This window comes from Carcharhinus amblyrhynchos, chromosome 5 (assembly GCF_965287045.1).
Source record: "Carcharhinus amblyrhynchos chromosome 5, sCarAmb.v2.hapA, whole genome shotgun sequence".
In the NCBI taxonomy this organism is placed as follows: domain Eukaryota; kingdom Metazoa; phylum Chordata; class Chondrichthyes; order Carcharhiniformes; family Carcharhinidae; genus Carcharhinus; species Carcharhinus amblyrhynchos.
In genome coordinates this window covers 35,096,215-35,109,792 of record NC_137328.1, presented here as the reverse complement: position 1 = coordinate 35,109,792, position 13,578 = coordinate 35,096,215, and the positions used below count along the sequence as shown (strand labels likewise).

General features: G+C 39.4%; 1 protein-coding gene across 2 annotated transcripts in view; it reads left to right on the top strand.

The window, feature by feature from the left end:
* polr1e (RNA polymerase I subunit E) overlaps nucleotides 1–13,196 on the top strand; it is a 41,278-nt gene extending 28,082 nt beyond the window's left edge. For both annotated transcript variants that reach the window (XM_080188627.1, XM_080188628.1), the window contains exons 10-12: nucleotides 2,083–2,164; nucleotides 9,173–9,304; nucleotides 12,790–13,196. In XM_080188627.1, coding sequence (XP_080044753.1) covers nucleotides 2,083–2,164; nucleotides 9,173–9,304; nucleotides 12,790–12,946 — 371 coding nt within the window. In that variant the 3' untranslated portion in view covers nucleotides 12,947–13,196. The remainder of the gene's footprint in view (nucleotides 1–2,082; nucleotides 2,165–9,172; nucleotides 9,305–12,789) is intronic.
* Nucleotides 13,197–13,578: the final 382 nt, after the last annotated feature.

The following is a 13,578-nucleotide window of genomic DNA, read 5'->3' as shown; positions in this document are numbered from 1 at the left end:
CTGTATAATTGCAACAAAATCTTCCTATTTTCAAACTCCAAACCATTTGCAATAAAGACGAAAATACATTTTGCCTTCTTAACTATTTGTTGGACCTGCTTGCTAGTTTTCTTGTTATTCACGCACTAGAACACCTCGATCCCTCTGTATTTCACTCACCTGCATCTCTCTCCATTTAGATAATCTGCCTTTTGATTCCTCCTGCCAAAGAGCGTGACCCCACACTTCGCCATATTAGACTCCATTTGCCAGGTTTTTGTCCTGTCACCCTTTATATCCTGTTGATGAATCACAATATTCTCATAACAACATGCCCCTTCCATCTACCTTTGTATCATCTGCAAATTTGGAAACCTTGCACCCTGTTCGCCCTCCAGGTTATTACGGTAAATAGTGAACAGTTGTGGACCAAGAACTGATACCTGTGGTACTTCACTAGTTACATCTTTCCAATCTGAAAATGACCCATTTATTCCAATTCTCTGTTTTCTATCTAATAACCAGTGTACAATCCATGTCAACACACTTCCTCCAATTCCATGGGCTTTTACTCCATGTACCAGCACCAGAATGTCAAAGTGAACATAACCTGGGGTGTTACTACCAAAGGGAGAAGTGCTTCTGTTACAGTTGGAAGGTTTTTGCAGAGCACAATCCATATGAAACATTAGAATGTTGAACAGAAAGCAAACAATATTATAGAAATACCATTTGATACTTCACCCCATAAGTGAATCAGGCAAAATTTGATCAATGATGTTGCTCAAGAACAAATGATCCAAGTCTTAGTTAATCTTCTGTGTTCTCTTATTAAAAACATTCTCTCCACCCTTACACCCAGAGGTACTGACTGCCTACTGAGGTATGGTTTTAAAGGTGCCCATCTCCTTCGGTACTTTGGCAAGTGGTCGTGGTTTGAGCTTGAGGCTTAACATGATTATTGACAGCTATTCAACAACATAAGACACCTGTTTTAAACTAGGTCCTTCCCTGATTCCCTTTCCAGTAGCATTCAAGGGGAGACATCAGAAACCACATACACTGCCTCTACTGCTGTTCTAGCTGAACATATATTAACTAGCAGTGCAAACTTGGTGATCAAACCTGGTTCTGTGAGGCATGTGCATAGGCAGTCATTGATTCAGCGTGTTTATCGGTTTAACGTCAGATGCTTTGCACAAAGTGTTATTCTACCTTTGACTGCAGCACATTAAGGATATTTTTATTTTTTGTCTGGCAACTGGAAAATTAAAATAATTGTTCACATTAGCTGGCAAGAGGTTGAAGCTTCTGTGTATCTGCTTATCACATATCTCACTGACATACACAGGTACTACAAGCATCTTTCCTTCTTTTCTGCTTTTTGGAAAAAAATATTTTTTGAGATAAGCTACCTTTTGCAATTTGATGCATATTAAATTGACGCAAATAGTTTGTGCTTTGACATACTTCTGAATGTGTTTTTGTTCTGCAGTTTCGGTTGATATTTAATGGAAAAATTATTTCTGTAATTGTTGATTGTTTTGCCCTACATTAATTTGAGAAATATGCAGTGATTGGAAAAATGAAGGATATTCATTGCCTATTGTCACAAAAGAGTTACCGTTAGCATAAATAATCTCAAATGTGAATAAAGTCTTTTTTATTAATTTTTCAGATTATATTTTGTGGGTTTTTTAAGCAAAACTGTGAAATATTTTGCAATTATCTTGTCTCAAGGTCAGATGATAAATTATTTGAGCTTTGTTCCTGTTCTTATCATCTGAAAATCCTTGTTCGCGGTCCTATGCCTTATTGATCACCCCCACCCCCATATGTCAGCTAACTCCTGACTTAACATACAGGGTAGTTGTAATGTTTTTTAAAAGTGAAACTGACAAAAGGGTAAGTGGTTTTTAGTAAATATTGATTTGTCTATATCAATTAAAAAAAAATGCTAAGATGATTTTTTGCTTGCTTTTGTATTATTTTTGACCTTTCCCCAAAATGAACATAATCCAGTACTGTGTTACTGCAATGTGGGCAGTCCATTTCTAACTAAACTTCAATTCATATACAATTTTAAAACATTTTTTGCTTCAGGTTCCCTTGGGAGTGATGTTGCGGAAGTTGTAAAGAATAATTTGATGAAAAATTTCACAGTCCTGACTTACAACAATGGACGGTAAATGTGCTTTAAGTAGTTAACCTTTTGAAGGAGGTGAATGGCATATGTTATGATTGATTGTTCAAATAGTAAACCCTGAACATCAGCAATGCCATTAACATTCCTACAGCAGTATTTTGCCAGTATTTTCCTGATAAAACAGAACAAAAGGCTTTCTGACACAATTTTGCAGAATTTGTCTGTTTCTGTCCAGCCAGCTGATCTTAATTTCACCAAAACAGTTCCTTTATTCTGTTGTTAAAAGAAATCTATGTATCTACTAACATCTGGTTAAGCATGTAATTTGGATTCATCCTTTAGTTCATTATTATCTATTTTTTAATACTTTCCTGTTTATCAATATTGGCAAAGAACAATTCCTTTCTGGTTGGCTGTTTTCTATGTTAATTGGTTTATTATCTATTAATCTACTATATGTTTGAATTTGGCTCATTCTAACCTAGTTGAAGATTGATAGTGATGGGTGATGCATTTGCACTTGCTTTTGAGAGTTTGAAGTTCTTCTGCCAAATTTGGGGATCCAACAGTAAACCCAGTTACATTTGCCACCAGTCATAGTTCCCACTGGGAGGAAGAGAATGAAACCATTGTGTGAAATGATGCTTACTGCCTCATTTATGTTTGTGGCCAGAAGCCACTGGGTATTTATTTTATATAAAAATCTGATGACCTCTTTGAATTTGAATCCTAATTGTAACTGTATTCGCTCATTGAAGTATTTGCAACTTTCAGCAGCTTAAATTAGGCCTGGTGTGTGTATAATGTAATCTATTACAGTTTCATTTAATTTGAGGGTAAGTGGAGGTGAATGATGTACAGATGAAAACATTCAAGCAGTTTGTAATAAACCACTGCTTCAAAGAACTTATAGCCTAACATAAATGGTGGGGAAATTATAAAGACCATAATCCAGAGCAAAATTAATCGCCACATGCTAAAACTGAAGTTTAGATGATAGTCAACGTGGAATTATTAAAGGAAAAGTGTCTGATAAACTTGAGTCCTTTGATGAATTGTTGGAGAGGACTGATGAATATAGTGCTGTTATGTAGATGAACTTTTGGAACAGATTTGATAAAGTGCTACTTAGTTGACTTGTGAGCAAAATTGAAGCCTATGGATTTAACATGGCAGTAGTAGCATGTGTGCAGAATTACCTAATAGACCGAAAGCAGAAAGTAGTGATGAACAGTTTTATTCAGACTGTTAGTATTCATTGGTGTCTCCCAATAACCAGAGTTCAGAGCACTTTCTGTTGTATTAATGGACTTTAAGTTTATTTATAAGTCACAAGTAGAGCTTATATGAACACTGCAATGAAGTTACTGTGAAATTCCCCTAATCGCCACAGTCCAACACCTATTCAGGTCAATGCACCTAACCAGCACTTCTTTCAGAATGTGGGAGGAAACTGGAGCACCTGGAGGAAACCCACGCAGACATGAGGAGAATGTGCAAACTACACACAGACAGTGACCCTAGCCGCAAATCAAATCCAGATCCCTGGTGCTGTGGAGCAGCAGTGCTAACCACTGTGCTACACTGGACTTGGATATACAGGGTATTATTTCACAGGTTGCAGTTGATACAGAAACTTGGAAAGTTAGTAGACAATGTGCAGAATAATTACAAACTTCAGAAGGGCATATGACAGATGGATGATGTGGGCAGACAGATGACAGATGAAATTTAATATGAAGATGCATAAAGTCATGTATTTTGAAAAACTAGATAAGAGGCAATATATATTAAATGGTGTAATTTTAAACAAGATGCAGGAATAAAGAAGCATGATGAGTTCACATACACAAATCATTGAAGGTGGCAGGACAAGTCAATAAGGCTATTAATAAAAATGGAGTCATGGAGTATAACAGCAAGGAATTTATGGAAAATCTTAACTAATGATTGATTAGATCTTATTGTGGGCACCACACTTTTAGGTAGTATGTCACAGAGAAAATAAAGAAGTGAAGATTTACAAGAATGGTACCAGGGATGGGGACTTATGGAAGGAATAAGAGAATTATATATCTTAGCTGAAAGAAAATGGAAGGGAGATTAAATAGAAGCATTCAAAATTGTGAAGAATTTGTTAGAATAGAGGTAAAGAAGCTGATTCTACTGGCAGGAGACTTGGAAGCCAGAACACACACTTAAGAAATGAAGAGAATTTTTTTGACACAAAGTTGTTACAGTCTAAAATACACAACCTGGAAGGATTTTGGAAACAAAATCAATTGTAGTTTTGATAAGGGAATTGTGTATATTTAGTCAAAAGGAGAAAATTGCATGGCTGTGTGGAAAGAAGAAAGATGGGTTGTGTCAAAGATAAATAAGATTGTTCAATGTGCAAACAAATTCAGCCAGGTGGAGGAAAGTGTTGGTAAATGGGAACTGGTTGGGCCTTCATTCAAGGCAGAGATGGACTGCACATACAGGATGGACATTTGGAATGGTTGAATGACCATGATGAGGAGGAGGCAGGGCCAGGAAACTGGTAAAGTGGTAATGACATTTAGAGTGTAAGTGAGACTAGACACGTGAGGAAAATAACATCATTCAAGAAGAAATCTGTTCCATCGGCAAGAACAGACTGAAAATATGGGTGCACCAGGGCAGTATGACTTGGGGATCTTGAAGAAATGGAAGTGAGTTATGGGTGGGTTGGAGGCCATGAAGGGAAGATCCCCAGTGGAGATGAGGTCAGTTTATTATCATTTTTATTTAGCCAAGTAGAAATGCAAGTTTGAAAATAAATTGTTGCACTATTATCTCAGTGGAACTTTGGTATTTCTTTCAAAGAAACTGCTTACTGATTGAGGTGTTACAAGTACTGTGGGGTGGCACGGTAGCACAACGGTTAGCACTGCTGCTTCACAACTCCAGGGACCTGGGTTCGATTCCCAGCTTGGGTCACTGTCTGTGTGGAGTTTGCACATTCTCCTCATGTCTGCGTGGGTTTTGTCTGGGTGCTCCGGTTTCCTCCCACAGTCCAAAGATATGCGGGTTAGGTTGATTGGTCATGCTAAAATTCCCCCTTATTGTCCTGTGATGCTTAGGTTAGAGGGATTAGTGTGTAAAATATGTAGGGATATGGGAATGGGGCAGGGGGATTATGGTTAGTGCAGACTTGATGGACCAAATGGCCTCTTTCTGTACTGTAGGGTTTCTGTGATTCTAAGTAGATTACAAACTTTGTGATCCCCAATGCTACTTTCACTGTTGCTTGTTTTGCTCTCCCTCTTATCATCACAATTCTTAGGAATGTTGCTGCCAACACTCCTGGTAGTTTGAACACTGAACTGTTGTGCCCTCTTAAGTCTTTCAACTGTTCTCTTAAGAGCAGTAGAAATGATTTTTTTTGGAAAAACATAACCAGCAGAGGAGAGCTGGTTGAGAAAGAATGAATTATATTGGTATCAAGTAGCTTTTCTTGTAACATCTATCCAGTGATTATTGAAAATGATTATTTTTTAGATCTACACACTTCAGCATCAAATTAATCAGGAAAGAAAACTGCCATTGGGTGTGTTGGATATTGGCCAATTGCTTATCACTAATATAATAGAATTTGTTTAACTGGTGAAATTCCCTAACAATAATTCACTGTATCTAGCTACAGCACGTTAAATCAACTGGAGTACAGATCAACACTTGCAGTTAAAGGACAATTTGTCTCTCAAAACTGTGTAGCAAGAAACAAATGAAACAAAAGAGTAGCAGAAGATGTAATGAGCAATCTAAAGCAATGCCTCAGTGAAAGTACTGAACTGTAAATTGATAAATAGGTTGCACGAATAAAATGCAGAGAATCTGAATAGGTAAGCCCTTTGTCATAAGAACATAAGAAATAGGAGCAGGAGTAGGCCATCTAGCCCTTTGAGACTGCCCCGCCATTCAATAAGACCATGGCTGATCTGAAGTGGCTCAGTTCCACTTTCCCGCCTTCTCCCCATAACCCTTAATCCCCTTGCCTACCAAAAACCTATCTACCCACGTCTTAAATATATTTGGCGAGGCAGCCTCCACCACTTCAACAGGCAGAGAATTCCAGAGATTCACCACCCTTTGAGTGAAGAAGTTCCTCCTCAACTCCGTTCTGAACTGCTCCCCCTCCCTTATCTTGAGGCTGTGCCCTCTAGTCCTGCTGTCCTTTCTGAGCGGGAAGAACCTCTCCACCTCTACCCTATCCATCCCTTTCATCATCTTGTACGTCTCAATGAGATCTCCCCTCATCCTTCTAAACTCTAACGAGTACAAGCCTAGTCTATTCAGCCTCTCCTCATAGCTCAACCCCCTCAACTCCGGTATCAGTCTAGTGAACCTCCTCTGCACTCCCTCCAAGGCCAAAATATCCTTGCGCAAGTGCGGCGACCAAAACTGCACACAGTACTCCAGCTGCGGCGTCACCAGTGCCCTATACAGTTGCAGCAAGACCTCCTGACTTTTATATTCAATCCCCCTCGCTGTGAAGGCCAGCATCCCATTTGCCTTCCTGACCACCTGCTGCACCTGCAGGCTGGGTTTTTGCGACTCATGCACAAGGACCCCCAGGTCCCTCTGCAACGTAGCATGCTGCAGCTTTTCGCCATGTAAGTAGTAGTCCTTCCTACCAAAGTGGACAACCTCAAACTTGCCAACATTATATTCCATCTGCCAGTTCCTCGCCCATTCGCTCAGCCTATCTAGATCCCTCTGCAGACTTTCCACACCCTCCGCACAATTTGCAGTTCCACCAATCTTTGTGCCATCAGCAAATTTCGGTACCTTACACTCGGTTCCCTCCTCCAGATCATCTATATAAATGGCAAATAGCTGAGGCCCCAGCACCGATCCCTGGGGCACTCCACTAGTCACCAACCGCCAATCCGAATAGCACCCATTGACACCCACTCTCTGCCTCCTATTTGACAGCCAATCCCCTATCCACGCTAACACCCTACCCCCAACTCCATGCCCCCTAACCTTCTGTAACAACCTCTTGTGCGGCTCCTTATCAAACGCCTTCTGAAAATCGAGAAACACCACATCCACCGGTTCCCCTCTATCCACCGCACTAGACACATCCTCATAGAATTCCAATAAATTCGTCAGACACGACTTCCCCTTAACGAAACCGTGCTGCATCTGCTCTATCAAACAATTCTCCTCAAGATGCCTCGCTATTTTCTCCTTAATTACAGATTCAAGCATTTTTCCTACAACAGGCATTAAACTAACCGGCCTATAATTCCCTGCCTTTTGCCTGCTACCCTTTTCAAACAACGGCGTAACATTAGCCATTTTCCAATCTTCCGGCACTTCCCCGGAATCCAGCGAGGTTTGGAAAATAATTATCAAGGCATCTACTATCACCTCCGCCATTTCTTTCAGAACCCTTGGATGCATTCCATCCGGTCCTGGGGACTTGTCCACCATCAGTCCCTCTAGTCTGTCGAGCACTGCCTCTCTAGTAACAATGATCTCATTCAGGCCCTCCACTCCTACCATCCTTCCATCGTTAACACCCGGCAAGCTATTCACGTCCTCCTCCGTGAAGACCAAAGCAAAAACGTTATTCAAGGCCTCAGCCATTTCCTCATCCCCCACCACTAAATCCCCCCTCCCATCCTCTAAGGGTCCAACATTCACCCTAGCCAGCCTCCTTTTTATACATTTATAAAAACTCTTACTATCCTTTTTTATATTTAGCACTAGCCCAGCTTCATAGTTTATCATGAGAAGCAGTGTTTTTCTTTAATGTGTGATGTGCAGTTCATTGGACAGTTTTTTTTATTTATCATTGTCACAAGGCTTACATTAACACTGCAGTGAAGTTACTATGAAAATCGCCTAGAATTTTATTCCCCTCGAGGCAGATTCTGAGGTGTGGTGGAGCATAAAATCGAATGGGCGAAAACCCACCTGTCCAAACCCAGATGCTAGTTCATGCTTGGGCAGGCAGGGCCTTCAGCGGGAAAACCACCAATTCACCTATTAAAGCCCTTAAGTAGCCACTTAATGGTAACTTAAGAGCTTTAACCTGCTCAGCCTCAGCTTTTGGGCTGACAGGTGTGGGTATGATGGAAAAGCAACATGTAACCTGTTCCCCCTTCTGAAGGTCCCCTCAGAGTTTGGGGGTCCTCCTTCAGGGATGTAGGAGCTCCAGAACTCCCTACCCCTCTGGTCTACCCCCAACACCACAATTGCCCTCTCCAGCATCCCTCATCACACCCCTAGGCTTCCCCTACCCTCCCAACCCAGGATTTTCCTTTTTAAAGTTCCTGGGACATCATGATATTAGCCCCCGGCAGAGCGCTGCAGTACCAATTTTGGCCATTGCCGTGTTGTGTTTGACTTGGTTTAAAAACTGTCGACTAATCTGATTGGCCAACAGCTCTCTTGGTGGGAGTTCATTCCATGGGTGGACAATGTCCCACCCAGTGACAGTCAACACTCAAGTCAGCATTAAATGGCAGTGAAAGTTCAAGAATTGGCCGCTGCAAGTTAGGCACCATCTTTCTAGATGACAAGCACCAGTTGCCTACCATTCTTGAAATTTTCCCCATTATTTCCAGATTAAATTCCGGATCATTACATATTGATTTTGACTGAGTAATTTATAAATATAGAGTCATGTTTTATTTAGTCTTGTGATAGTGAATTCTGTATGTTTGTATCACTGTTAGGTTTAAGTTTTGATGGACTGACTTGGTGAAACAGATTTTTGTAAACATTAAAGCTGTTAGAATATTGTATTTAAACTTTAATAAGAAGCTATTGGATTTAACATTCATTATATTCTAAGAGATGCTTTTGGATTTAACATCCAAGAGCATTCAGTAAGAGCATATTTACCACTCACTTGAAAAATTTACAATAGTTATGATAGACACAGGAATTTGTGTTCAATGTCTGATTGGCTAGGGGTAGCTTTATGGCTGTTACTATTATGCAGCGATGGTTGCTGTGTGAAATCCTGCCTTCAAACCAATAACCAATTACTATTGTCTTTGATTTCAGTGTAAAAAATGTAATGCCAGCCTCCATGAAAGCTAAGATAGTGGCATACATTATTGCGTTGGCTTTACACATCAACAGTTTTCAAACTGACCTCACATTTCTACAGCGGGATTTAAACATCAGTGAAAATAGGTAAGGATGTTTTCCTTTAAATATTTTGTTGGTTGCTCAGGTTATATTGTCCCCTCAGATTATTGCTGTCAAGGGAGCAGGCACATGAATTTATCTGAGATCATGGCCTGTGCTCATTATTTGGTAACCAGCTCTTTGATTGGTGAAAGAACAACCTGAGATTATTTGGCCTCAGAGTTCCCCTCTGGCTTCGGTGATAACTCCTAACTAATGATTAGGCTAAGGTTAGAAGCTTACCCTCTGTGGAATTACAAGTGTGCCTTTGTTAACACAAAGACTTTGGCACATCACTGGTGTACAATATCTATTTGAGTCTGCCCTGCATTTACTCTGGAAAAGCTGAGTTTGATCTTCTGTTTCAAATTAACAAGGCACATGTTTGCTATATTTTATTTATCATCTGCCTAATCTTAAATATCCTTGCCTGGTGGTGCATGTGACCTCCATTCAAGGTGGAGAATTTGTATTTTGCCTAATTTTGCTTCAAAATTGATTCAGTACAACATATCAATTTGACAGTAAATAGCGGAGCCTGCAAAGAACTATTTAATAGTAAGCATTACAGATTGGAAAGAACCATATACATAGCAAGGAAGGATTGGAAAGTATAGTTAATCATAAGGAATCCAGATTAGAAGGAATGATCAAGCAGTAGTTATCAGCTATGGATCTGTGGTAGCATTCTTGTCAGTGAGTCTGAAATGCTGTGGGTTCAAGTTTCCACTGTGGTATTGTGAGTGTTGCATTGTCATTCAGATGAGATGTTAAAAGTTAAACCAAAGTCCTCTCTGGCCTCAGATGATGTGAAAGATTCCATGGCATTTATGAGCTAGGGACTTCACTGAGGTGATCTGATCAATATGAATCCCTCAACTAACATCACAAAAACAGATTACCTGGATATTACTACATCACTGTTTGTTGGATCTTGTGTGCAAATTGGCTTCCCTCTTTCCTACCTCACAACAGACTACATTTCAAAGTACTTTGGGAAGTCCAGTGATCATGAAAAGCAGTTTATAAATGCACGTTCTATCTTTGGAACCAGCAGCCTGAGTAAAAATAGCAAGCAATGCAGATTGGAAAGTGCAGCCCAATTAATGGCATTTTTAAAAAAGATCAAATTGCCAGCATAGCAACCTGATTTCACATGTGCTGACCATTGCAAGTTTAGATGCCACATGCAGAAAACTCAGATCCTGCACAAAGAACAAAAACATCCTGGGAAACAGGCCCTTTGGCCCAATGGGCCCGCGCTGCCATTTTAACACTACCAGTCCCCCCTCCACCCATGACCCTTATCTATTGTTTTATGGCCATTCATATTGAGGGAAACTAATTTAGGGACAATTTATTACTGCCAGTCAGCCTAATGGCACATCTTTGGGGTGTGGGAGGAAACTGGAGCACCCGGAGAAAACCCACGCAAGCACTGGGAGAATGCGCAAACTTACACAGACACTGGCCCAAATCCATGTCTGCACAGCAAACAGTGATAGTCACTGAGCTGTCGTCTTGCCCAGCATCTGGTCCAGTTTAAGCACACCAAGATGTAGGTTGTACTCAGTGACATAAATATGTGGGGTTTCAGGGTTGGGGAAGTGGACCTAGGTAAGATGCTCCTTCAGAGAGTCAGTATAGACTCAGTGGGCCAAATGGTCTCCTTCTGCATTGTCAGGATTTTATGGAAAAGGGAATGCAAAAGTTTGCGATGTGAAGCACTTTTAGGACACAAAGATTTGTGAAAATTGGTGCATATTTTTTGTTCCAGTTCTATTGAAGGTTTCTGCTTTAATATACATATATATTGCAATATGTTTGTGCCTTTTAGAAAGGAACCAACTGTTTTTCAGGTGTTGTATGTAGTTTTTAAATTTGTGCAATCCCTTTTTGTGTAGCTAAATAGTATTAGTTTGATAAAGTACATGATAAAGTTTAAATATGATTTTGATTTTTTAAAAATCTGTTCCATGGATCCATATCTTTTTGAATCACTCTCGGCAGCATTCAGTAATGATTTAGTAGTACTATACTGGGGAGGCTGTTAATCCAGAAACTCAGCTAACGTTCTGGGGTTTGAATCCTGCCACAACAGATGTTGGAATTTGAATTCAATTAAAAAATCTGGAATTAAGAATCCATTGATGACCATGAAACCATTGTCAATTGTAGGAAAAACGCATCTGGTTCACTAATGTTCTTTAGTGAAGGAGATCTGCATCCTTACTTGGTTTGGCCTACGTGTGACTCTAGAGCTACAACAAGGTGGTTGACACCCAACTGCCCTCCAAGGGCAACTAGGGATGGGCAATAAATGCTGGCCAGCCAGCGTTGCCCATGTCCCATGAATGAATAAAAAAATTCACATGTTTTGGACATCTGCATGCTGAATATAGGTATATAAATATATAAAATTAATTAAATATCAATTAAACCCTATTCTTTGTGAAACTGTCTTCCAGAAATTCTTCATTTAGCTCATTGGATTTGGACTTGCACTTTTTTTGATTTCTTATTTTGGAATAAAGAACAATGAAGCAGTGCTTTGAAACCCAGCATTTTTCTGAAACTTCCTATTGATCTGAGAATAGAATTTTTTTTAAATTCCTGGAAGCAGTGCATTTTAATGGCTTGTAACTAAGTTGATATTTACAGAATTTTAAATGTACTAATAACCAGGACTTAGAATGTTCAGTATTTTAGCAATTTTCACAGTTCCCAGCGCTGAATTTGTAAACTTATTGATAGCTTTGTATAGTTGACATAGAGCTACTGACCATAAAAGATGGCTGTATGTCCAGTCATGAACTATATACCTTCATCCATCTCCTAATATTTTCAGTTCTTAATTCCCCACTAATTCCTACATTGTCTACAGCAGGAGTCAATAATCTCCAACTCTGGATTCAGATGAAGCCTGTTGGAGCCTAGGCATCTCAGCCTCTTTTGTACTTGCACTTTCATATTTCTTTTGTCCTTGAATTCTGTGGGTCCGGAGGTTTAGAAAAGGACTATTCTGATTCTGGTGAATAAATCCTGAATCAAAACACCAAGACATGGGAATACAAATTAAACTTAGTGTGCAGTTGTTTCTTTCTGTGTTCTATGAAGGCAACATTTTGGATATTTCTGCTCCACATTACAGTAGGAATTAAAGTATGCCAACAGCCCCTTAAGCCTATCTTCCCCCCCCCTCCGCTTTGTTGATTTGTATGTCAACTTCATTTACTTGCTTTTGCTCCATCTGCCTTGATAGCCTTATCCAACAAAAATCTAACTATGATGTGCTGAATACTGCCTTATCTAACAATTTAATTACACAAACGTTGTTGGTAATATAAATTAGCGCATGAACAAAAATTTCCCTCAAATGTGCTATTGACTTGTTTTTATAAACATTTTTTTCTCACTCTTTGTTAAACACAGGGATTGGTTTAAAGAATTTGTTCTTAATTTCTCAACACATGTTTTGTTGTACTTCATAGAATTTTGGACATTGCAAAAGCAATGGGTTTAAAGATTACAAAGAACAAAGTGGATATGCCTGGCGGTATTGCAGAGGATCATAAAATAGCAACACTATCATTGCCATTAGCTGTGCAAAGTAAATCTCAAGGTCGCAAAAGGAAGAAAATGACGTAAAAACATTGCAAAGAGATAGAACGAAATGCAATTTAACTTCTAAATCCACAAAGAGACGTGTGAGGAATCTTTAACCAGAAGAATGCTGTGTGATGTGAAGAGTTGGAAACAACTTTAAACATTTTTTTTCAAATGTAAGGATCTAGGTATCATGACTGCGATTGGAATGTAATTCTTTAAATCATGAGTTAATAGTTGACTGTTAAGATATGTCTCTTGTTTTCTTAATTAAACTTCAAAGCTCAGATGAGTCATTCTTTTGGAGTTGAATATTTGTACAGTTGATTCCTTGTGCTTACATTGCTATTTTGTTGGGAAACACAAAGATGCATCAGAATTTGTATAACTGGCCATTTTGCACGTCACCACAAAACATCCCTTCATGTAATTTCAGAATAACTCTTATGGTTGTATTGAAACACAGTTGCTCATTGAAGATTATTAATAGTGTATGGTAGGATTCAATATTCTGGAGTTTTATGTAATAGCTTTTGGGGCATGAGGCGGAAATTTTGCTATTGTCATTAGAAACGTTGGCCAATTGTAAGCTTGTTACAGTTGACATAGACCATTTGTCTGCAAAAAGAATTGCCTCCACATTCATTCAAATATTTCTCAGATGATTCCACATC